Genomic DNA, 25,247 nt, shown 5'->3' with positions numbered 1-25,247 from the left:
TAAATGGAAATAAAAGTTTGGATTATTGGTCGGAGGTCAGGAGCTTCTTGGCACAGCGCAACTCACTGCAGTGGTGCTGTGGTGATTCCCGTCACACTGATGGTGAGTTTACTGTCAAGCCATTCATTTTTTATCACTGTGTGACATCATGCTATCGTTCCAGCAGAGGGCCTCAGCGATAAGAAGACAGACTGCTTCCCATAAGTCACATGCTTTCACTTAGATCCAGTACCACCCAGTGTCAGGAGCACCCTCCCCACCCAAACCTGACACACTCGTAATGATGAGCACCTGTGCCAGGCACGACACAGCATGGACACAACACCTACCGGTTGTTTCACAAAGATACATGACAACATCTGAGTCCTCTGGGCTTCAGTAGCTGCGCTGGATGTCTCTATATAGTTGAGTCAGTGGCTGGGGCTCAGGCAAACATGATGATGTTTTTTTTTTTTTACATGTCAGAACCTGCATATGGAAAGATATAAATTGGGACATGAGCAGCGCCTACCTCGCCGATTTCAGCACCATGGAGAGCAAACTCGCTCATACAGTGAGAGGAAGTCAGCGCGCTGTATTCGGCATCATGCGCATCACTGCACACACGCGCGCGCGCACACACACACACACACACACACACACACCTCCTGCGTGCGTTGAACATATTATAGGCCTACGTGTCATGTTGTGCATTTCAGCCTTGAGGAAACATCACATCCCACAAATCCATGCTAGAAGTATGAGGCATCATTTATGGAGCATTTTCTTCCAATTCTGAACAAAAATGCTCCAACTGAACATGTGTTTTGGCGATGAGCACGCACTCGTGGTTTTATTATATGAATAATGCATCGAGGAATATTCCATGTGTCGAAATGGCGCGTTTGAGCAAAAGGACAACGCTCAGTCGAAAGTCTGACATCATCGGCCCATGTAGCCTACATATTATACACCATGCCGCCAGCAGCTTATGGCTCCATATGATGGAGAGGGCAGTCAACGGTTAAGTCATGCCTCACGCGTTATGTAACACACTTGGGGGACGGTAGTCAGATTGTGCCTGCGCTGTCAGTGGTCTCGCTTCTTGTCCAATCGTGTGTGTCCTCGGCTCGGCGTGCGCGCAGCTCTCTCTCCTCCACAGCAGAGCGGAGGCTGGCACCGGCAGAGCACCACCAACACCAACACCACCAGCAGCAGCAGCAGCAGCAGCGGAACGACCCTTTGTGCTTCACCGCCTGACGCGCATCATTCTGAGGGGGACCACCATCACACATCCAGGCAAGACCCTCATTTATTGTCCTTTCAATTTAAAAAAAAAAAAAAAAAAAAAAAAAAAGAGAGAGAGAGATAATACTGTCAGGATGGGAACAGGTGATGCTGAGGAGGAGATGTTTACAAGTTCAGCAGCCAGTCTTTTGTCAAGTCATCCCTTATCATAAATGTTTTGTTTTTGTTCTTTTTTTTTTTTTTGTGGCTGATACTGGGCGAGACGTGGACATGTCAGGTCTGAAGCTGGGTGTTTACTTCCCATCTGATTACACGTCTTCATTCTGTGGGGGCTGAGGGAGAAACATCCCCAGCAGCTGTGGGGGCGCCACATGAAACAAAAACAAACCCCTCTATCCCTGGATACTGCTTTATGAAATATGAAACAAACAGATCTGGCGGCGGTGTGGGAGAGAGAAGATGCCGTCTTTGTCTGGGGGTGTAGGGGCAGGGAGATCTCAAAAGCCTTTTGAAAATCATGAAAAATTGGCTCTGAAGTGAGGTGTGGAAAACAAAGGGAGGCATGTGGAGATGTAAACACATGAGGGAGAGAGGGATGGAGGGAGGGAGGGCATCTTGAAGGAGCAGTGGTTCCATTTAATGGCTGACATTCTCGAAAATCGTTTCATCCACTTTATAAGAGTTTCAAGCATTACAAAAGGTTTTTAGCACAATAAAGGAAACATATGGTGCTTTAATACGTGAATCTATTGGGTTATTCTCTGTTGTACGAGCCTATTTAACATCTCACACAGCAACAGGAGACATTTTACTGAATTGCTGAAATTGGTTTGAATATGCTTTATTTTCACTGGAAGGATGACTGGAAGTGAAAGTGACCCAGTAATGACATCATGCAATGATGATGATGATGTTGATGATGCAGTGTGTTTAAAGGTCGATGAGCTTAGGACAAGTGTTGTGTATGTTCCGTTTCATAGTACAATTATTATCTGCGTGGCCATGTCATGTCATGTCATTGTCCGTAACCGCTTATCCACCCAATGTCAAGAGTAAAAAGGTACCAGCTGGATGCAGTGGGGCACCCTAAATGGCACCCCGCCACCCTTTTGACCACTGGAAGGGGCACCCTAGAAAACAATAAGTGTCTTATTTTCTGAAAGGCTTATCATGCCATGAACACATCATCGCAACTCTGAGTACAACAGTCAATTAGGAGTTCATCAGTGTGCATCAAGCTTCTCCATCACTGATATGACACAACTTGAGATCTCATTAACAATCACGTCAACAGAGCAAATGGACTGAGTGCACTCCAGGCTCCGTATGAAATTAGAATAAACAGCTTGACATCAACATGAGAGAGCACATAGACCGGGCTGGGTGGATTAGGGGAATTTATTATTCACGCCCACGCCATGCTGTTTTCGACCATCTGGATAAGGGAAATAGCTCCAGTGGAGGCTTACCGACTTGTTTACCAGTCACATTATCTCCCTCCCTCTCACAGCTTCATCAGCACCCCCACCACCACCATACATCTACTTCCTGAATCAGGACTCCGGCATGTTGCGACTGACTGGCTTACGCTGCTAGTTTGGAAGTTGGCCATGCTTAAGAGAGCTGAAAATCCTGTGTTTGCAACTTAGGTAATGCTTAGCCTGTCGCTCAGCAGGTAACCAATCAACACTGTCTGGAGTCAAGCGAGGGATGCAGTGGCGGGGATGCAAATGTGTAATCCTGCTTTACGAGAGCTGGTTCAGGACGGCCGGAGATTAAACTACAGTATGTGCAGGTAGCAGAGCGTGCAGGGGCAGGCATCTGTATCAGAACGCCTCACGGGGTTGGTGTCATGCAGGGTTGGGTTCAATGTGAACAGGGGAAGATAGTGTTGCACTGGAATGAACAACATGAGATGATGGACAATGCTGTCTGAATGGTTTGGCTAACATCAGCTGAACTCTGACTCTTTGCTCCTCATGTTGAGATGTGACCACCCTCCTTCATTTGTCTGCTTGTGGCTGCATTCATTTAGGACTGGGCAACATATCGATATTATATCATTCCCATGATATGAGACTTTATATTTTGGGTAGCATTAGCCTATATCATGATAGGTCCTCGGCTAACTGAGCTAACTGCGCAATGGCAGCTACAGTTAGCAGCAGTTAGCAGTTACTCTGGTCATATGCTGCCCCCTATTGGTTGGGGTATGAATTCTTACATATAGTCTGCATTACAGTAAAGTTATGACATTTCTTAACCAACCAAACTGTTGTGCTTGTTGTAAATCTTGCTTTTACCAAGTCAGTCATTATATCGGTATTACTGATGATTATTTACAAAGAAATCTCATTGCGCTCGTATTTTGTGAAAGTGCTTAGTCACTCCTACAATATCGTCGCAATATCGATATTGTTTCTCAGGTTCTCAGATTTTAAGAATATTTATTTAATGTTAAAACTGTGGCACTACAATGCCACTGAGCTGGGTTAAGGATTAGAATATTTGATAAAATGATCAAAACTTAACATGTTTTATTTCTGAAGAACATGCCAATGATCATGATGCATTAAGCCTAAAAACATCCTGAATATCCCCCATTTTAAGGATATATCACACAGCACATTCATTTAATTTTTTTTTTTTTTTTCAAAAAAGGTACTTCCTCTTCACAAAACTTTTACACAGTGTCTCCTGTTAACCACACCCTGTTTATAAATTATTCATCCCCCTGTTCCTTTTGTCCCAGTTCTTCTTTCTTTTTTAGCTTTTTTAGTGATTCTGCATTAATCATTAAAGTGTTGTCAGAGGATATTTTTAAACATCCATCATCTCGACGTTATGGCTCACACATTTGTAGTCCACGCTGTTTGTTTTCCTTGGTTCAGACTGAAAAGAATTGATCCATTTTCACTTCTCATAAGAAGATCTGTTAAAAAGCCCACAATATACACAACATACCATAATCATATTCTACAAACAGTTGGGTTGTAAGTCAGTAAAATATATGTATCCTGAAGCCCCCTGAGCTCTGATTCACTGACTCAAGGACAGAACATTCATTCAGGCTGAGAGAAACACTACGCAGCTGAATGGCGAACACCCCCACACCACCTCGGCACATTCTCCCAGTGAAGGACGGCGGATGAGCAGCAGAAGCCGACACTCTGTGCAGATTTACACATAATTGGTCCCATCTAGCCGGAGTTGTTCATGCAGCGTTTTTTTCCCTCCGTCGCTAAGACTGTTGCTAGGGCACGGCTCTGGTTGCTCTGCCCTGCTTGGTGCCAGGCAGGCTGCCCATCCCCTTCAGTATGATAACACCAAGGGTGCCTGACAATGAAAGTGAAACTGAAGGCAAGGTGGTGGAGGCCACCAAAAATGGAGAGAAAATCTATTTCTGTGCCCGATGAAAGGAGGTGGATTTGATTCCCACAACTCTCTGCTCTATTTTTGCAATCCTCCTTGGGATTTGGAGGTTTGAAGAAAGAGGCTTTTTTTGACTAGTCTGGGCAGCTAATACAGGGAGGGTGGCTTATATTAGGTCATGCAGTGGTGATATCGTTCTGTTGTCCAAGGCGGATTGTTTGGCAAGAATCAAACAGTAGGCCTATGTGTGCACAATCAAGGAACAGACAGGAATAGATATACAGCTATGAACAAGGACAACGAAAGATGAACAAAGAAAGGTAAAGAATGACGAAGAACAAAGTGAGGAATGTATTTGAGGCAAGTGAGAGGTGTATCCATATACAAATCAACAGCAGCATGAAAGTCCTTATACAAGTCCACGTAGTCAAATGATCAGAGCAACACTGACATCTATCCGGGGAAAACTAAAAACTAAAAAAAGATAACAGCTGGATGAAGCGAGCGGAGACAGGTTCAGATTCACCGATGTGACAGCAGCTCACAGGCCTTGGGGTCAATTACGTCATTCTCAGAGAAAAAAAAGGAAAAACATGTATGCGCTTACGCAACCACGCCCCCTCAGGGAACAGCTCAGAGAGGGAATCAACAGGCGAGAGGAAGTGAAGTGATTGTATAAAGTTTATTCAAGCGTGTGAGAATATTCTGCATTATTTATCTTTAAGGCATCAATAAATGATCCTCCTTGTCTAAATGTGCATGTACAAACCACAAAACTTAAGCGTTACACAACAGCTGATTTCTACTTTGGTCTCCACTTTTAGAATAACGCTCCGTTGTCTCCATCACATCTCAAAGATGGGAGCACTTTGCAGCTTTTGGCAGGCAGCCCAGCGGTCTTGGCGCAGACGGCTGATGAGGAGAGTCGGTGAAGTTTTGCTTAGCAGAGTGATTTACTGAAGTCTGACACCTTTCATCTTTTCCTGCACTTCCATCTGATCATCTTAATCCGGGATGACTTTGATGAAGAGAGGCAGTCGGCAGTCTTTATTCTTCGTAGCTTCGTAGCACTCCCACAACTCTCGACTCTTTTGAAATCACAAGCTGACAAGTTAACTTAAGTTATTTTAAATCTATCCCTTTCCCTTCTACTGTTTATAGCTATGCTGGTAGCTTTGTTACATCTGTCTGTTGGCCGGCCCCCGACTTCGGGCCAGACTGAAAAATCATTATTAGATGAACTGCCGTGACATTTTGTACAGACATTCATAGTCCCCCGAGGATGAACCCAGAAAGATTGATCCCCCCCTCCTCCAGCTGCACCATGAAATTGAATTTTGTGATTTCGAGTAGAATATCGTGGCCACGTTTAAATGGACTGGAATGAAATTTGATTTAGATATTCAAGGTCCCTTCAGGATACATTCTAATAACATCGGCGATCCTCTGACTTTTCCTGCAGCACCACCAGCAGGTCAAGGTTTTTACTGATTCAATGATGACTTTGCTGATAACCCTTACTTCTCCTCCAGTGGCACCAGGAGAAATTTGTGAATCAGAGTAGTCCTCTATCACCAATATGAATTTGACTTTAGTGATTCTGCCAGCGTCTGCTGTGCTTGCTGATTGGTAAATGTTAGCATGCTAATATGCTAATCAAACATGTTAAACATACGCCTGGCTAACATAAACATACTACCATTACCACTGTGAGCATGCTGACATTAGTATTTAAGTCAAAACAGTTGCTATGCTTAAGCCGCTAGCATTGCCATAAACCAGGCGTTTTCACTCGCAGTGCAAAGGTAATGGCCTATTGTACAGTTTTCTTATAATTATATTATTCTATGACAAATAATTCATAACACTGGATCCAACATTTTTAAGCTGCATATTTAAGCTACGTCACAAAAAATTGAATGGTGAAAATCCATTTTTATTACATGAAAAGGTTGGCGAGCTGAATTTGGCCCACAAGCCTTTTTGACCAACCCTGCCCATTCTTTGTGTCTGTTTTATCCATTTGCCTCCATGTCATTGTTTTTAAGGACTTTACACAATCAGATTCTAAAATGTTTATTTTTGGTGGTGACACATAGAAGTTTGTTTCATAAGGTCATAAATTCAGTGTGTGACGGTCATGGCTGGCTCTGGGCTTATAGTGCCATCTGTACCAGGCAGGACGTGTGTGTGCGTGTGTGTGTGTGTGTGCGTGCATGTGTGTGTGTGTGTGTGCGCGTGTGTCCGGTGGGTGGGATTTAGTGGCGCAACGGAGTTCACACAGAGGGCCCTTGTTAGCAAAGGGTTTGAATGCCACGTCAGGATGCTGCCACACACACAGTCCACAGGAAGAAAATGACTCACCTGAGTTTTCTCCTCTTTTTCACTCATCAGGGGAAAACGCTACGTGAAGCACAATGGGACCGTTCCAAGAATACGAGGTGAGTTTTGTTATTGCCACTAGTGAAATATCTCTGCATGTTGAATCAGCAAGTTAAACTGGGCGGCTGCAACCCTGCCCGCAGCTCTGACAGATGTTGCCTTTGAACAGGAGAAGAAGTCACCAGAGAAAGGAAGCCCCCGCAGCCGCATCCCGCGCCTGGTCCTCCATCCCTTCCGGCCGAAGGACAAAGGCTCACCCCTGTCTGACTCACCTTTCTCCGAGGAGGAGGGGAAGGAGTGCGACATGAGCTCTGACCACTCCAAAAGGACCATCAGCACCAACAGCTTCTGCTCTGGTAAGACGTGCAGCTTCAGTCTGAGAACAGCTGGCTACAGATTTCAAGCTGTCAGGTGCATGATCGTGTGTGTTTATGGTTGGTTGGTAGCAGGAGTGTTCAGATCCTTCACTCAAGTAAAAATATCAACATCAAAGTGTGAAAATACTTAATTATAAGTACATTTCTGACATTAAAACAGACTACAAAGAGTTTTTATCACAATACACTGTCTCACTTTAATACAGATGCGTTCGTATGTTCTACAAAAGCAAAACAAGCTCATCAGTGAGAAGATTGGCTGTTTCAAAATAAAATAAAGTCTCAACAAGAATTCCTATTACAACCAAATCGATTAGCTGGACCAAGTTGTATGAACGGCACTAAGACAACTTTGTTAAAAAAGAGAAGCAGGTAACATTAAGAGCTGCAAAAGAATTGCATCAATAATACATTGCGTCTTTCTTTTACTCGCTGTCAAACAAACGCACATGCTGACTGGATCGAGATCATGCAGCGCTCGCCCACAGGGGCCGCCGGACCCAACTCAAAATGAAAAGTTCCATGTAGCTGCTTTAAGTAAATGTACAAAAGTATTATCAGAAAAATATTACTCAAGTATCAAGAGTACAAGAACCAGTAATTTAACATTTTGTCACTTTGCATCAAAGGCGCACTCTGTAACTTTCTGGTTACACATGGAACACTTTTGGTCGGTCGTATATTCTTGAACTGTAGGACTGCTCTTTTGGTTCTCGCCCCACCATAACTCCTGCAAACTGCTACTCCATGTATGAAGAGATCTGTCTCTGTTAACTTGCGAGTAGCATTTTAACATTAGCTAATGAAGGTGTAGCTGATTTGACCAATTTTACACGATGATCATCATATAGTGTCGCTTTGTTCTGGAAAATTCATAAAACTATTTATAATCTGACTTTATTTTAACTTGTAAGAAATACAACTTTTAATGACTCTCTATGTCTTTGTAAAATTACGATTTTTGCAGACTTGTGCACTACACAGAATGTTAATCTACAAACCGACTACCAATTGTAGTAGAGTATATTAATTCCAATTGTACAAAGTTACAGCAAATGGAAAAATATCAAGTGAACCCAAGTACCTCCTCGAGCAATTTAATTACATCACACCACTGGATGATTTCCTTCTTTCTTTTTATCTCAGCACGCTGAATTATTCATCCTCGAAACCAAGAGTTCAGTTATGTTTATTTCATACATAAATTGGCCCACTTAACAAACAGAGCAAATGAAAGGCAGAAACTACCCAGCACAGAATGTCTCTGGTGTGTGTACACTAAGTGTGCGTGTGTGTGTTTGCACTCTGTAAACTACTTTATGAAAGTGACGAGCCACGGTGAACGCTGCCGTGCTTATCTGTCAGATAGCACCCGGGGCTGAACCTTGAGCTCTGACTGCCTGCTTGTGTTCGCTGCCTGCCCCACGCTGCCCGCCTGTTCTTGGCTATTACTGTCTGTGTGCCTGTTTACAATAGATGACACCGGCTGCCCATCTAGTCAGTCTGTGTCCCCCTCCAAAACCCCGTCAGGCTCTGAGCAGAGTGCCCACGGCTCGCCGGTACTCCCCGAGCGCAAGGCCAAAGTGAAGAGGGTGAGGGTGATGGCCGAGTGGAGCGGCGAACCACGGAGCACCCCGAGGCACAAGAGGGAGCAGAGGTCGGCCATGAAAGCCAGAGGTAAAGGAAAGAAGTTGTGTGGTGTTTTTTGTTTTTTTCCAGATAGAACAGATTGAGGATGGACAACTGAAAATTCACCTCTGATGAAAATGTTGTGATTTGTGTGAGAATCCACCTTAACTTTTCTCTTTGTACATGCACAGACCTTATACGGCACTCTGCATGTATACACTCATGCATGCCAGTGGCTCCCCAAAGACCAAAGTGCAATAACTGTGAATTTGTCACATGTCAGCAGTTGGCAGATACCCTGTTAGGTTGACTGGAACAGACACTGGCAGGGAAGCAGCTGCTTGGGAAAGGAGAATAACAATAACTGGAGTGAACCGTCATCTCTGCATCTGAGCTCTCTTTTTTTGTTTTCTTTTTCACATATTCTTGAAACAGCACACTCCAGTCTTTAACTCTGAATTAAATGTCCTCTCTTTTAATCTGAGGAAAGAGCAAAAAAACCCTGCTAAATCATGACTCAACATGGGGAAGAGAGCTGATTGGTCAAGGCAAAGGTTTGGGAGCTTAGCCAATTAGGCTGATTAGCAGGAGGTTACTCCACTGATTGAACGTGCACAGACCCTCACTTAGCTCACCAAGAGGTGGAGGATCACTTAGTTTCGAACGGTTTTGTTTTACACAGTCGTCACTGGACACGTTAATATGGTTTTGTGTGATGGAGAAAGATGCTACTCAGGTATGACTTTTTAAAAAAATCATTTAGTAACAATATTTAGCGACATGTTTTCCTCTGCTCAAACAACGCAGTTTTTAGGCTCCTGTGCTGACACCTGAGCGAAGCAATTTGTGTTGCACATAATAACTGGATGTTTACTGGCTAATTCTGACTGTTAAAGGCTTTTGTAATCACACGCTTTATCTGTATGCCCAGCTCCAACTCACATTGGTCTGAAGGATGTAGATCTTGGGGTGTGGCACATCTAAAAGCTGCTGAGAATATCTGATTCCCACTGTGATATCTGGTTGGTCTCTCCATCAGGGACTTAATGGAAATCCTGCTTACAGAGACAGTAACATGATAGGCCTGCTTATGAGCCTAACAGGCCCGAGTAGGGGAAGGTACTTATTGCAACAAGACCCAAATGTTTTCCATGGCAACACAGAAAGACAAATGGTGTGTAATTAAATCCATGTTGAGCTAAATGTTGATGTTCGAGGCTTAAAGCTAGACTTCTGAAACGGCAACCGCTGACGGTGAATGAAAACGGGAAATTGGGAACATGTTTCTTGGAGAGGTTACTACAATGTGTTGACTACTTGTTGTGTAGTAAATGGTGTGACACTAGCCCAAGCAGAGGGACATTTTAAGTGAGCGAACTTGACCCAGTGTCTCGCCCAAGCTGCTAATGTATGCTAATGTTTAGCTAACATTAGCCTCCGTAAATTCCCAGTCATACCAGACTAAGAGGTTTGAACAGCTTCCATTTTTATCATGAATTCAGCTTTATTTTTAAACAACAGCTTCATTTAAAATGAGACTCTTATATAATACACCTTTCAAAAGTTGTAGCCTATAGTCTGGGTTCAAGTATGCTAGCATGCTAACACGGCAATGCTTCTCCCTGCAGGTAGTGACGCGGACTTCAGCTCCTCCAGCAGCACAGGCAGCCTGAAGACCAGGGGGAACCTCAGTTCAGCTGCAAAGAAAGCTCCTTCACGCAGGTACGACGTTCACATCTGTGGTCTGCTGGGGTCGAACTGCAGGAGATGGTGGCATTCTGGACTCACAGTGCACACATGTAGTCCTTTTACAGCTGCGTGTCAAGTACAAAATGCGTGATACGTCCTGATGTTACATTCTATGCCAATAGTTCCATTGTCCTCATGGTGCAAAAGCAATTTTAGAGGGTTTTTTTTTCATGATATTGTGCCCATTTTTTGCCAACAATTTCAATGCAAAATTATAGAGTTTTGGAGAAAATAACCGTAGATTTAAAAAAAACAAAACCAAAAAAAACACTCCAAACATGTCCCCAAGTATTCAATTGTCTGCAGCCCTTTACATTACCTCATGTTTATTAACAAGAAAACTTTTTTTCTTCTTTTTAAGTCGTGTACCCCACATCAGACCGCTCCCAGTGTTCAAACCAGCCGGGAGCCCCACAGCCAACCGCGATGCAGAGCTTTACGCTCCCTACAGGACTCCTCCCAGAGCTGCCTCCTCCTCCACCACCAACAGCAGCAGCTGCAACTCCAGTCCCACCTCCAGGTACAAAAACACGGCTTTCATAGCGTGCATAATTGATAATCGCCTAACAGACTGTGGTTTCATAAACTTCTTGTACATGCTCTCCTGGTCATGTCTAACCTTTCCAGGTTTCTCCACCATGAGTCATTATAAATCCGACCTTCCTTGCTTGAGGCAGGTCAGTTTTGGAGACTTGAGGGATTTGGGCTGCAGCTCAGGCCGTGTGCAGCATAACGATGAGTGAGTGGGTGGTTGGATTAAGCTCAGACTATTTTGTGCAATTTCCTCTCTTGCGCCCGCCCGGGATTATATTGGTCATGATTTGGCTGTAGTTGGGATTACTGAAGGTTTTAATATAGCAAATGTCTGAATATGCTTCCCAGACAGTGACCCTATAGACGGCAGCTGACTTGTAACTGGATTAGAGTGAGCGCACCATGGTTTGGAAGAGAGGACGGGGTCATGAATATTTCAGAATGGCAGTATTGATGTGTTGAGCTGAAGAGCCTGAAGCTCAAAAGTGTTTGGGACCACCGTGAATTTCTGAAATGGCGCTCCAGGCTCCGTATTACTTGGAAGGTTTTCTCTGGCTTTATGGTTGTTGGCAGCTCCGCTCTGCATAAGGCTTGACCTAAAAAAATGCTCCCTCAGCAGTATAACTGACAAACCCTCAACCCACAGGCTTGTGAGTTTTTATACAGTAGCAGAATGTGTCCCCTTTTTTATCTTGTGTTTACAGCCTCCATGAATGCACCATCACCCGCTGAGTTTGTCACTTTAAGACTTCTCCTCTGCCTGGCTAAGTGTCATGTGACATCTTTCCCTCTCTGGCACTGCCTTCTGCTGGGCTGTTTCTATTTCTGGCTGGATCCAGAGCGCTTGCATCAAAGCCTCGAGTATCCCAGGTTGCTAGGATATGGTGCTGGTGGAAGAGAGGGGGGCTTACATGCTGCTTTGCATATTGTCCAAATCCACCCACTCATCCTGTACAGCAAAACCACAAAGCCTTTTATCAGTTCTCTTTGAGCATGATAAAAACACTGATCATAGGACATGCAGGAGGCATGTGCATGCTAATGCAATTAGTTGTAAGATTAAGGTTTTCGTCTTGTAAGGTGATTTCTCTCCTGGCAGACTTTGCCTCTATTTAGATAAACCAGCAGTTTAGGGGGGTTTTTTGCCTCTAGGCTACATGCCAGTAATCCTGTGTCAGACAGTAATTCCAGGCTTCAGAGAGCATCTGCCCTGACAGCGCACTCTCAGACAAATTATCGTCTGCAGGGAGCAATTTTACCTCTAAACGTCAAATTGGTTTGTTTTCTGCTGTTGCTTCCAAATGTCTAGTTGGCGACTGATGGATAATGTTGATTGTAAAGGGGTAAAACCTGGCCTTTAACCAGCATGCTCGTATCTCTAACCAACAGAAGAGCGAACCTGGGCCGCTACCACTCCTGTGGGGACAACCATGGCATCAGACCCCCGAACCCCGAGCAGTATCTCACCCCTCTACAGCAGAAGGAAGTGGCCATCAGACACCTGAAGACCAAACTGATGGAGTCTGAGAACAAAGTCCATGACAGGTTGGTTAAGATTTAGCAGCACAGAAGCTGCAACTGATGCTTTGCATGGTTTTAAGGCAGGATGGTGGTGGTCGCATCAGGGGGATAGAGCCTAATGCCAACACACTGCAGCCCTGCTCAACCATTCAAATCCTCTGAAGAATGAACCCACTGATAAGATTCCAAAAAATGGCAAGATGCAAGAAATGTGTGATGTATGCAAGACAAACAAGACAACTTATTCCATCCATATGCTATGATTTACACACTCTGTCTTTTAAAGAATTGTATAAACTGTTTTGGATTGTATTACATTATTCAATATATGCTTTCTTGCTTAGTCAGATGAGATTGACACTGCTCACATATGTCCATAGAATTTTAAGCTGCAGCCATTTAGCTTAGCTCAATTTAAAAACTGGAAAAAACAGCTATCCTGGGTGTGTCCAAAGGTAACAAAATCCACCTACAGCTTAAAGTTGATGAAGCTTCAGCCAGTTAGCTTAGCAAAGAAATTGTAATCAGGAAGAAATGACTAGCCTGGAAGAGTCCAAAGGTAACAACAGTCTACAGCTTGAAGTTCCCCTGAAAGAAAACACAATTTGCTGTAAACCCTGTAGAGTTACAGTTGAAATTATTGTGGAATGGGCATAAACATATATTGCAGGAGCTAGCATAGGTGTGTGTGTGTGTGTTAAAAAAATTTCATATAAAACACTTTACTTGACATGCCCTCTCAATATATTGGCACTTGCTAATGATCATCACCCCTTCCCTAAAGCAGCTTGTATTATTATGCTAAGCTAATTGGTAGCTGGCTGCAGCCTCAAATGTATTAAGTGGAAATGAGTGGTATTGATCTCATCTAAATATCAACAAGAAATGACATGAACATATTTTCCAAACTGTCAAACCATTCCTTAAGTAACCCCTGGATATTTTCCACCCCTTTTCATTAGAGAAACTGAAATTGAGGAGCTCAAGGCCCAGCTCAGCAGAATGAGGGAGGACTGGATTGAAGAGGAGTGTCACAGGGTGGAGGCTCAGCTGTCCCTCAAAGAGGCCCGCAAAGAAATCAAGCAGCTGCGTCAGGTGGTGGAAACGATGAAGAGCAGCCTGATGGAGAAGGATAAGGGAATACAGAAGTATTTCATTGACATCAATATCCAAAACAGGAAGTTGGAGTCCCTGCTGCAAAGCATGGAGCTCGCTCAGAGTGGCGCCAACCTCCAAGACGAAAACACCCTGGACTTCATCTGTGACAGCCCTGATAGCGGTGGGAAAAAGATGGTGGTGGAGGAAGAGGGTGGGATGGAGCTGGGGGAACAAGGGGCAGAGGCGATGGCGGACAGCGGGCTGCTGTTAAACGATGAGATGGCCAACAGAGCGGACATTTTGGAGCAGGTCTTCATGTCCACTGCGATGGACTTCAGTCAGGACTGTAGTGGTAAACTGAGGGCAGGGACTGAGTCTGGGCCCGGGGTGTCTGCACTGTCAGAGGCACAGCCGAATGATGAATCTGCTGAACCCACACCAGCTCTAACAAATACAGCTTCCCCCACCGTCACCATCTCCTCAAGCACACCTTCCCAGCAGAATTCAGAAGAAAAAGGAATCCAGACCGACATAATGGCCATGTCTCCAGACCTGCAGGCTCTGCTCCTCCAGCTGCTGAAAATCCACGGGGCAACAACAGGGGACATGGTTCTGTCAGACTCCAGCAGTCTTCTGGGCCTCCCAAATCTGTCCTCTTCCACCTCCACCTCCACCATTGCCAATCACCCCAGCACGACACTACCCCCGACCAGCATGCCCAAACCTGCTTCCCCAGAGAGCCCCGACACCTCCACTGATTCCGGCATGAGCTGCTCGGAACACGCGGAGAGCCGACGGTTCATGGAGGAGCTGGACTTCGGAGTCGGTGACGAGGAACCTTGTCTGTCACCAGGACTGGATGTGGTCGGCAAACGTTACTGGAGCAACAACTTCCTGGTGGATCTGGTCGCAGTGGCAGCCCCGGTGCTGCCCACCGTCGCCTGGCTGTACTCACGGCACGGTGTGGACGGAAGTTCTCCAGTGTACAACATTGCTGCGCTCATCAGGGGCTGCTGCATCATGGGATTGCACTCTCTTCGTCACGTCGCACACAGTCCAGATGCGTAAAGGCTTTCACCCCGCATGCACACGCCTAACCTTGAACTAAGCACTTAAGCATCTTTTCAACAGTATTTGTGAGATTTGTCGCATTTTTTTTGTTAAACACTTGATGACATTAATGCAGTTATATTTGTTTCAACACTGTTACTTTGCACTGTGCAGTTACCATGAGTCGAAGCAAAATGGTGACATGAAAGGGATTACTTTTGACATGGGTTATTTATATATTTATCATTTACATGTATAAGCTGATCATCTGGGTAGATGGTTGTGTTATCATTGTCCGGTGGTGTCCCTAGTTGTCCTTGTGCTTGAGAAAAATAAAAGTTGTTTTTGTTAGGTTGATTTTCAGGAGGTGAGAGATCGAATGTTCGTTTCCGTTTGATGGGTTCTGAAAATTCAACTGTTTTGAGTTATTGTTCCAAAAGACACCTTCAGCCAAAGCTTTAATGTGAGTTCACTGTTATTGTTTTGTGAAAAAGTCTATATTTTTCTTTCCTCCCTGGGAGTAGAGCTTTATTCAGTACAGCCTGTGTATTGTTCATAGAAATGAGTTGACGCTTCAAAGCAACTGACACTTGTTATGTGCCTGAGCTATGTGCAATACCGGTGGTTTACATCAAATGTCCTTGTATCTTTATTATTAAAGCATGATCAATTCTGGCTACGTGTTGTGACTTGTCTTGTTTTTCATTGGAAGGACATTATTTTACAGGAGGCAATGACTAAACACCATTGTTGAAGTTTTGCTTATGTAATACTTCTTTAAAGACTGGGGGAACCCAAGTTTGTTCATTTGCGCAACATGTTCACATAAATTAATAACAGGGGAAAATGAGCCCAAGTGCAACCAAGCGGTGTTCTCATGACAGCTCATCTTACGTAAAAGCTTTCCCGGACTGTATTTTCAGACATCCCTTGGGTTGTGGGTCTGACAATGTAAAGTGCATTAGATCCACTTTACTGGGATCTCTCAGAGGCTGTAAAATGCCGTCTGTACCCTCACACCAGTTAAAACTGGGTCAGTGCCGGAGCAGATGCAGAACCGCAAGTACTTTCTTCAGTCATTACACAACATTGAATGATAATCAAATGAAAATGAAAGAAAAAGCTGATTAAGTTTAAATGAACCAACACTTGGCCATGATTACTCCTCTTTCCACTCCGCCATATGGTGATGTATCTTAAGTTGCATAACCACGACCTCTCAGTTCATAAGGCATCGGACCGAGTCATCAGATGCTGTAATCTGCATGCTAGTCTGAGGATGCTGAATTGAAATGGGTGCAGCAGAGGCTGTAAGTCACAGCAGCTGAGAACACATCAGTGTCTTAAAATCAGTAATTTCAATCTCAAGCCCTTCAGGACCATCGTTCCCCCAAATAGCTTGTTCCCTTTCTGAAGACCGATGACGTGCGTTTTCCCTCTCTGAAAGTAGGTCGGTCTCCGAGAGGTTTTGGCAGGCAGCGTCCCCGGACAGATGGAAGCAACGTCATTGTGATGGAGGTTGGATGAACGATGACAGCCGTCCGTCAATCCAGGTTAAAGGCCGCCCCAGTCTCAGATGTTATGATGTTGTGCAATATTGTAGCAGCTCTGTGTGGCTGTGCTTACATAGGTCAATCTGATACAGCTGTATTGGTGTTGCTCCTACAAGAATTTCATGTTTCAAGATCATCACATTGTTGTGATGTCATAGCTTTGTGACTCATGTTAGTGCTGTCCCCCGGAACGTCATAATTAATGTCGTACCAGGGCCGTCTTTTTTTCTTATGAGAAAGCAACAATGTCTGCAATTTCAGCAAGCCGTTATGGCTGAATAGGTTAAGTACAGGATGCTTACCCAGGAGACCAGAGTTTGTAAGTTCACTTATTGTTTTCCATTTCTTTTAAATTGGCTTAACTGTTGCAGTTTTGTTAGGTTAAGGGAGCTAAAACACTTGGTTAGGGTTTAGACAGAGCAACTACAACATCATGAGCATCGCTAACACGTCATCCATCCATGACAAAATTCAGCTAGCGTCTCCCAAATAAAACATCAGGCAGCAGACTCATGACCAAAGCTGATCGCCTCGAGAGGTATGAATCAAATCATTTTATTAAAAACCTGTGTAGGACTAATACAGCAGGCATACAATCTGCCAAACCTTCAGAACTGATCGAGCTTTTGAAGTCCTTCCCGCTCAACCATGAGCATTCCATAACACTATGTCTCACACATCAATGACAGGAAAAGGATGAGAAACAAAGGGGTTCTGTGTTTCAGTTTTGGAAAAAACTTAAATGTGCAAAATGACAGAACAGAACCACATGCAGCGTTTCTCAATGAAAACCAAGGGAAAAAAAAGCCTCTCCAAAGAAAACACTGACCCACATAGATAGTTCGCCGAGTTCCCTTGAAAAAACAAAAAAACAACAAAAAACCCCACCTGTGTTGAATTAAAGTATTAGCGCTGATCATGCACTCATTTCATTATATCATTCATGTTTTAACAGAATCAGCACCTCATGAGTGTGTCAATAAATCACTTCTGTGTAAAATGTATCCAGTATTTCTTTAGACGCATTTAAGAGCTTGCAAAGCTTTTCCAATTGTAACATTTAACGTAGACATGTGCCTCTCTCAGCTCCACCTGAGTCAATTCCAGGCATTACAGACTAGAGACATTTTGTATCATGTCTGCACATTTAAATTTATAAGAGACCTTCTTCACCTGCCAACGTTTCCATGACAGCTTGCCCATTGGCACTGGTACTGATGTTTTCCAACCCTGCCTGGTAATTTCATTATAGCAGTGCATTACAGGATGCTGAGTCAAAACCATCAACTTCATGTGTTAGCTTTGATGAGAAAATGAGCAACACTTTATTTTAAATCCTTATTGGGCAACATGACCAGGTCTGACATTACTGTGCTGATGCTGATCCATGTTTTATGAAGACAGCGCCTGAGCAGTGAGTGTATCAACTATTTAAGAGCAGAAGAACATTCCCTCCCCCTAGGGTAAAAAAGAAACACATTTTAAAAATGCTGTGATAACTGGATAGCTTCCTTTGATATGAAAAGATGACAAAGGCTGAGAACAAATAGAAGATCTATTAGTAGCCATGAGATTACCATAGGAACCCACAGCTAACATTAACAGTTGGGCTAGATTCTAATCTATGGTCATTTATCTATGATCACATTGAACTTTTTCTGCTTTCATTTTGATGCAGACTTCCAGTGTATCAAGGGCTGCACAGCAAAGGGAGATAATGTGAAAAATCAAGCAACATCCATTAGAAAAAAAGAAAATCAAGTTTTAAGACAACGACATAAATATAAAAACACAAGAATCAAATGAAGCAGAGGGATGTCACTGGTATACAGTGACGCTTAACGTTAAATTACACTCCTTCGTCCTTTGAGGTTATAAATATGACAAAGAAAAGGAATTGTACTCCCTATTTGAGATTCAAAAAGGTAGCACAGGTACCAGTTTATTTACAAATGCTCCTGGGAAAAACCAAAACAGAATTTTTTTCTACACTAGCTGACAGATTTAATCAGAATCTAATGCTGCATCTAACCTTTAACCTAAGATGATCTGGACTGTATAAATACAGCTCTTCCTCAATGACCAAAATGACCTTGCCTCATGATCAGTGAGTACGCTGGGTGCTCGATGTATTTTACACTGCTGCAGCTGGTAACGGACTGAAATGGCTGTTGGTGGAAACAAGGTGGAGAAGGAGGACAGTTTGCGAACAGGTAAGTGGCGAAGGGCGATAATCCTGGCCGGTCTGATGAATTTAAAGACAGAGTAACGGATGATTTAGTGTCTTTGCCCCCACCCAATCCCTTTGGCTCGAAAGTGAGCATTTCTAAAAATGTTACGAGAGCTTGACGGCAATCTTCTGCTCCTTCTTCATCATCCTCTGAGCCTCTTTCTCCATCTTCTTCCTTTGCTGCTCCATGGACCGCTTTTCTCTCTCAGCCATCTTCTGCTGTCTGTTAAATAAAAGGCAAGGTAAACACATGAATGCAAGCAATGTCATTACAGCGCACATCAATGGAAGCTAGGTCAGCTGGGAGTGAAAACAGAATCTTGTTGCTAGCGCTTATGAATTTATACAATGGCACACACTGTCATCTGCTGGCCATAATGTGGATCTACACTCCTCGACTGGGCTGATAAATATGGAAAACTAGTCTTCATGCACATCTGAATACAGGCACAGAGGAGAATATTACCTGAGCACCTCCTCTGCTTCCCAGGCAGCCTCAGACTCGTCCTCCCAGGCGTTTGCATCCCCTTGCCATGTGTCCATCTCTCCCAGTTCCGCCTGAACAAAAGGACAGTTTTAAAAAAAATGAATTTCTCTTCACAAGATAATTGTTTTGGATGTTGCCTTTGGCTTTACCAGAGATTATAAAATAAAAATTTATTCAGTTACTCCCCGACTGCAATGTTGACATGACTGCACAATCTGAAGATCTGTCACAAGCTGGTTTCTTGTGAAAATAAAGAGTTCTCTTAAAAGGTTTTTATGAAATGTGAATATTAACGATTATTAAAATAAAATTTTAAAAAAGCTTAAATTAGGGGTAGACTGATTATCTGTCGATATTAAGCATCAATTTTGTCCAACTGTTTATAAAATCAATGAATTTAAAAATGCACTACTTTGGCTCTGGTGCAGCATCCTTTCTATGATCTCTGGTCTCACTTCATGTCCCGCCAACACTATCTGATTGTATACACGGCAAAGGTAATAGCCTGTCAACACTGAATAATCTGAATCTACAAAGTTACAAGTAACTTTAGTTTTCAGGTAAGTTTGGCGGAGTGGAAGTGATAAGCCGTAGAAAATGGAAACACTCGAGCACAGTATTTGAGTCAATTATAGTTGGTAACCTAACTCTAACCCTACATTTGAGCACTGGTTATTCTCAACTTATATGATATTGATTTTTATTGAAAATGTATATCTGTTCCAATTATCGGCCATCAGTCTCCTTGATTATGAATAAGCGTATTGGTATTAGCACTCAACAAACCATATCAGCTGACCCCCACTTAAAAATAATCCAGAAATGACACCTTTTTTTGACAAAGATTTGACACATTTTGACAGACAAGATGATGAAACAAAAGATGATGCAATGCTCTTTGCTGAAGGCTCACTTCCTCATTTTGTCTGATAATGTGGGTTTGTTCTTACACTCGAGTCCAGCCTCCTGCAGCTTTAACCAAGTTCTTTACAAGACTAACAGGTTACACAAGTGGTTTGACTTTCTTTTTATAGCAAAGAAACTCTCCCACTTGTTTATATCTTAAAACACTTGATAAATACATGACTTATATAGTCTGCATTTTCTGGATTTTCTTTGTAATTTGCTAATCTTTTCAAATACACATTTACTATGTGATATTACTGTACAAATTAAATGGCCATGTGTTTGGACAGAGTTGCCTTTCATTTTATACGCCTCTGCAGTAGAAACTCTACTTTTCAAACAAAGGTTGTGGTTGTGTGAGGAGCTGAAGAGCTGCCTGCTGCTTCAGATGTTATCAAGCGGTATCTTACTGAGGGTGGACTGAAGGTCATCATATCCTGAGAGGCTGCCAGTCTGCTGGAGAAACCTGCTGAGCCGTCAGGCACCGGGTAGTTCAAAGGCTCCCTTTTCTTCAGCAATATCTGCAACACGGAAACCAGAGAAGCAGGGCGCAAACCTTAACTAAAGCACTTTGTGACGCATTACAGTCCCATCATAGGCATGGATTTAATCATTATATATTACAATTTTACAACATTCATTAGTAACTATTTAAAAACAGTATATTAGATACATCATGCTCTGATGCATTTACATTATCTGTGAATAATGTGCATACACTTTAAGCATTTCAAGCAAACTGTTACTAAAAAAAACAAAGGACAAAGACAGGAGCATTCCAATCAGGCAGCTAATATTCTTTTTACACTGGAGATTTGACTGAGCTTTTATTCATTCATCCATTCATTTATGTGATATTTTAGATAAACAGACAAGTGCATTATGCTAAGGATGATGTTATCCAAGTCTATAATTTAGTTCAAGTGATAACAGGCAACTTTCCAATGTTTTCACGTGGTACTATTAGGGTCATCAGTGTCTCAAGGACATCTGGCTTGCTTTATGTTTTCCTAGTAGCAGCTACCAACAAGACAGGACAAACTGTTCAAATATTCATTCAGTCGAAAATTGGTCACATGAAAGCAGATAGCCAGCCTGACTGGATCATCAGTCAGCCTTCATTTTCCCAGGAGAATTCATGCTCAGTGGCAGTCAAAACTGCATTGTGAAAGCAGTGTTTATAGGGGACCAAGCTTAATGTCGCTGGTGATATTATTCTATAGCCCCTATACTGTGTTAAACATTTACCACATAATAATACATTAAAGAACAACTATTGCCAAAATGTTTTATTGATGACCATCATTTGGAGCAATTTGTTGTTTTTTTATTCTTATCTTTTTTTAGTTATATGCTGTCATCAAGAGGATCTTGATAGGGATAGAATGATTTATCAGACTAGACAATTAGCAGGGCTGATATTCCGCATTTTCCCAATTATTGGTATGGGTATTTTTTGTGTCTAACTGACATAAAAAAAACAAAAACAAAGCCTTGCTTTGCTTGCAAGCTTTGGCTCTGATGCTCTAGACCCACAGATGTGAGCAGTAGCTGCACCCATCATCTCAGAGCAGATGCCACATATGTTGGGAGTGCGGCCATTGTTTGTGCCCTCACCTAGTAAATAAATTGATCACAAGTCGTGTGAAGTGGGGTTACCCCCCGGCTATAGAATTCCCTAGGAGAAACCCTGCAGTGCTACAAAGCTAACCCCTAACTTTTCTCATCTTTGTGATACATTAGAGCTAACACATCAAGGCTGTGTTGAATGTGCAGGGATAAAACTGAACTCTGAAGAGACCCAGGATCTGTATGTGTGGACATACCTTCTGTGTTTTCCTGATGGTGGGAGCCATATCTTTGAAGTAGTCAGGCTCTTCATCGACGTCATTGGGTGAAGGAGAAACGTTTCCATTGCCACCTTCAATCTTGATACTTGTAGGAGCATCTTCATCCCAAGAGCTCCATTCTTCAATCTCTGGCTGTGCAGACAAGAGAAAATTAAAAAAAAGTATTTCCATTTGTGCACATGGAATTGAAAGCAGGTTTGTTTAGTTTATCTGATTAAGCAAACACATGCCAGTTTAGCCCAAAGATTATATCTGTACTTTGCCTTTCCAAATATTGAATGCTAGGCTCTGAACTGCTCAGGCTAGGTGCTGTGAATTGACATAATACTGACCTTTTTTGGTACAGATGATGAAAAATCCACCGTTGTTGGGAGAGTTATTTGATCACCACTGAGCTTTCGACCCCTACCACTCCTGCACAGTAATACAAGGAAATAACAAGTCAATGTATTGTTGTAAACAACAGTAACTGATAATTTTTCATTTTCATTAATTCAAGCATCAGATCTGTTAAGCGTTGAGGAATCATGCAAGCCATTTTATTTTTTAAAGAGCCAAGTCCAAACACAAGTTATCTCATGACATTTTTCAATTAAAGCTTGAAGACAGTGGTGAGAAAACCTGCCGTTAATGCAGAATGATGAATAAGCACTGCAAACTCAGTTACATAAAAAGCTTTGGATCACATGTGTACAAACTTAACCAGTACATCCTGTCAAATTCTCAAATGGTATTAAAGGATAACTTCATCCAAATATAAAGATTCAGTAAACATCTAGCCGGGCCAGCTGTAGCTCAGGAGGTAGAGTGGGTCGTCCACTAAACGAAAGGTTGCTGGTTTGATGTTTCCAGTTTGCATTGCAGCCTCTGCCATCAGTGTGTGTATGTGTGTGAATGGGTGAATGTGACAAGTGTTGCAAAGCGCCTTGAGCTGTCAGTAGACTGGAAAGCACTATAGAAACGCAAGTCCATTTACTCAACCTGGGAAAGTCAGGGCGAGTTTCGTAAGAAAATGACAGATAAAAACATAAAGTTTAAGCATAAAACCTGCAGCTTGTCCAGTATAATACACGTGATTTACACACTTGAAGAGAGGCTGAGCTCTTGGTTTGCTGTCAAGCTTCAGATTTTTTTTTTTGTGGATGATGACACTTTACTTGCCTTTACTTTAGCATCTAGGTGAGTTGATAATGACTGAATTCTCTTTTTTGGGAGAACTTATCCTGTATGTAAGTTTTCCAAATATATGTATGATTGTGTATAAGCAAATAAGGAATGCACTGCCTGATATTTATCAGAGAGAACAACAAGTATCAGGGTTATGTTTCATCTGTGTTAAGCATGCATGCAGTTGAGCTCACCTGCATATCAACCTTTTGAAGAAAGAAAGTAAGCTGGCTAGACATGTGCAGATCTTGAAAAGACGGAACTGAGTGATGGCCATGATGAAACTGAGCTGGTGGGATAGAAGAGAGAAAACATTGGCATTTGGATTTACAATGATGCACGTGTATGTGTTGTTTTGCTCCAGAGATCCGGGGTGTACATCCAGTATACCAATGTGTATGCAGATTAAGAAGAGCTGTCCGAGGGTCAATCTTCAAAAAGGAGTATGTTATAGACACAGAGTACCAACATCTATTCCTGTTACTCAGAATCAGAAGAGCCATGACACTAGCCTCCTACTAAAATGCCACCTTCATTGTGGGTGATCCAATACCCGACGCTAATATATTGAATTTTAGCAACAAAATGAGCATAAATAAAAATGTTTAAAAAATGCAACTATACTGACAGATGTAACATTACACCTGTGTTTCCAATGCCATTTCCACCATAGAGGAAATAGATCGAGCTAAGGTTAGCTAGCACTAGATATTATGCAAGTCCCACCAACATTTATGCTAAATTTACGCAACTGAATCATGCCTTCACATTGGCTTTTTGCTTTTTTGGGCTACCATACAAAGAGACACCCACCTTGCAAGATGTCAGTACACCGTGTGCAGAGCAGCTGCTTGCTTCTTGTATAGCAGAAGAGACAAGTTCATTTATTTGCTAACCGTGGCTTGCTAGCTTAGCCTACAGGAAAACATCCCATTTCCGAATCCTTTAGCTGTCTTCGTAGCGCGACACATTGGGTAGTCACAAATTATATCGTTGTCATGTCAAAAACATGCAGAGAACCGCTAAAACGTTCCGCCCCAGTGCTGTTTCATGTCAAAACTCCTGAATTGGTGTCGTCTCTCATCTCTGTCCCATGGCTGCCATCTTTGAGCTGGGAGGAGCAGGAACAGGGAAGTACAGCGTGGTGGTGCTGCGTTCATGTACTGTCGGAAACTGACGGAGCAGCAATGCTTATAATTCCCTCTAAGCTATTGTGACTCTTGACTCTTGTGTCTTCTTAAACAAGATATTTCATTCATTTTTATTTCAATATTTCAGATACATATTCTATACATTCATGTACAATGTAGAGTCTGAACTAACAGTCACAACACATGCAAGTGGAAAGGTGCCAATGTGTCTTTATTTATTAACCAGTTACCAGGACTCATCTGTCTCTATTTTTGTTATATTATTTAGCCGATATTATTGGCCTATAAGAGATATGTCAGTAATAGCAGATATGTTGCCTGTTATCGGCTAATATGAAATCTCTGTGTTTTAACAGAACATAATGCTATAAAAGCTGCTTGGGAGATTGATACGTTTCAAGTTCCTAGTGAAGTTTGCTATTTCAGTGCACTAATATCATCTTTGGAACATAATATTGTATTGTTAAACTGTAAAATATCCTGCCTACATAGCTTTGTCGTAAGTGTGTGATAACTACATATTAGGGATTACTGGAAGGAATGTGTCTGTGTCAGCTGATATGTTGGAATATTTTCACTCAAAAATATGGTGATGCCGATATCGAAAAGTGGCTGAAGGTCTGTCAATTGCTGCTCAGCGGTATATACCGATTCCTAGACTGGTATACTGGTCCTTGGAGTGGTATGTCATTGTTATTCTGCTGGTATTCCACCGACACATGTCTGTATGTGCCACTTGCGACTGTTATGCCATTGAAAGACTGTTGGATGTACTGCCCACTGATGAATATAATGCCACTGGGCTGGTTTTATAGCAAGTACTGCTGTAAATGTATACATTTTTTGTGTCTTTATTGACAATGCTAACTTAACACACTGCAGCAAATAAAGGAATGCATTTCTGTTGTATGTTATGTTGTTGGCATGTAGACATATATAAAGTAATTACAATTGGGATTCGTGT

General features: G+C 42.6%; 2 protein-coding genes across 4 annotated transcripts; one reads left to right on the top strand and one right to left on the bottom strand.

Moving 5' to 3' along the window:
* The first annotated feature begins 1,165 nt into the window (after positions 1-1,165).
* Positions 1,166-15,616, top strand: sybu (syntabulin (syntaxin-interacting)). 3 transcript variants are annotated; one of them, XM_037075367.1, is made up of 8 exons: positions 1,166-1,278; positions 6,994-7,040; positions 7,151-7,337; positions 8,835-9,035; positions 10,616-10,709; positions 11,098-11,256; positions 12,660-12,815; positions 13,754-15,616. In XM_037075367.1, the coding sequence occupies exons 2-8, from the start codon at positions 7,017-7,019 to the stop codon at positions 14,955-14,957; spliced, it is 2,025 nt and encodes a 674-aa protein (XP_036931262.1). In that variant the 5' UTR covers positions 1,166-1,278; positions 6,994-7,016; the 3' UTR covers positions 14,958-15,616. The 3 variants fall into 3 exon arrangements, with proteins under 3 accessions (XP_036931262.1, XP_036931263.1, XP_036931265.1); XM_037075368.1 differs by having other exon boundaries at positions 1,167-1,278; positions 8,889-9,035; XM_037075370.1 differs by lacking the exons at positions 1,166-1,278; positions 6,994-7,040; positions 7,151-7,337; positions 8,835-9,035 and adding an exon at positions 9,574-9,723.
* A 1,409-nt stretch (positions 15,617-17,025) lies between these two features.
* Positions 17,026-24,275, bottom strand: ebag9 (estrogen receptor binding site associated antigen 9). Its single transcript, XM_037075672.1, has 7 exons — positions 23,946-24,275; positions 23,327-23,421; positions 22,298-22,379; positions 21,942-22,097; positions 20,526-20,636; positions 19,189-19,280; positions 17,026-18,945 (listed from the first exon to the last, which is right to left on the bottom strand). The coding sequence occupies exons 2-7, from the start codon at positions 23,407-23,409 to the stop codon at positions 18,828-18,830; spliced, it is 642 nt and encodes a 213-aa protein (XP_036931567.1). The 5' UTR covers positions 23,410-23,421; positions 23,946-24,275; the 3' UTR covers positions 17,026-18,827.
* Between the last annotated feature and the right edge of the window lie 972 nt (positions 24,276-25,247).

This window comes from Acanthopagrus latus, chromosome 17 (genome assembly GCF_904848185.1).
Source record: "Acanthopagrus latus isolate v.2019 chromosome 17, fAcaLat1.1, whole genome shotgun sequence".
Taxonomy (NCBI): Eukaryota; Metazoa; Chordata; class Actinopteri; order Spariformes; family Sparidae; genus Acanthopagrus; species Acanthopagrus latus.
This window is presented reverse-complemented; position numbering and strand designations above follow the sequence as displayed.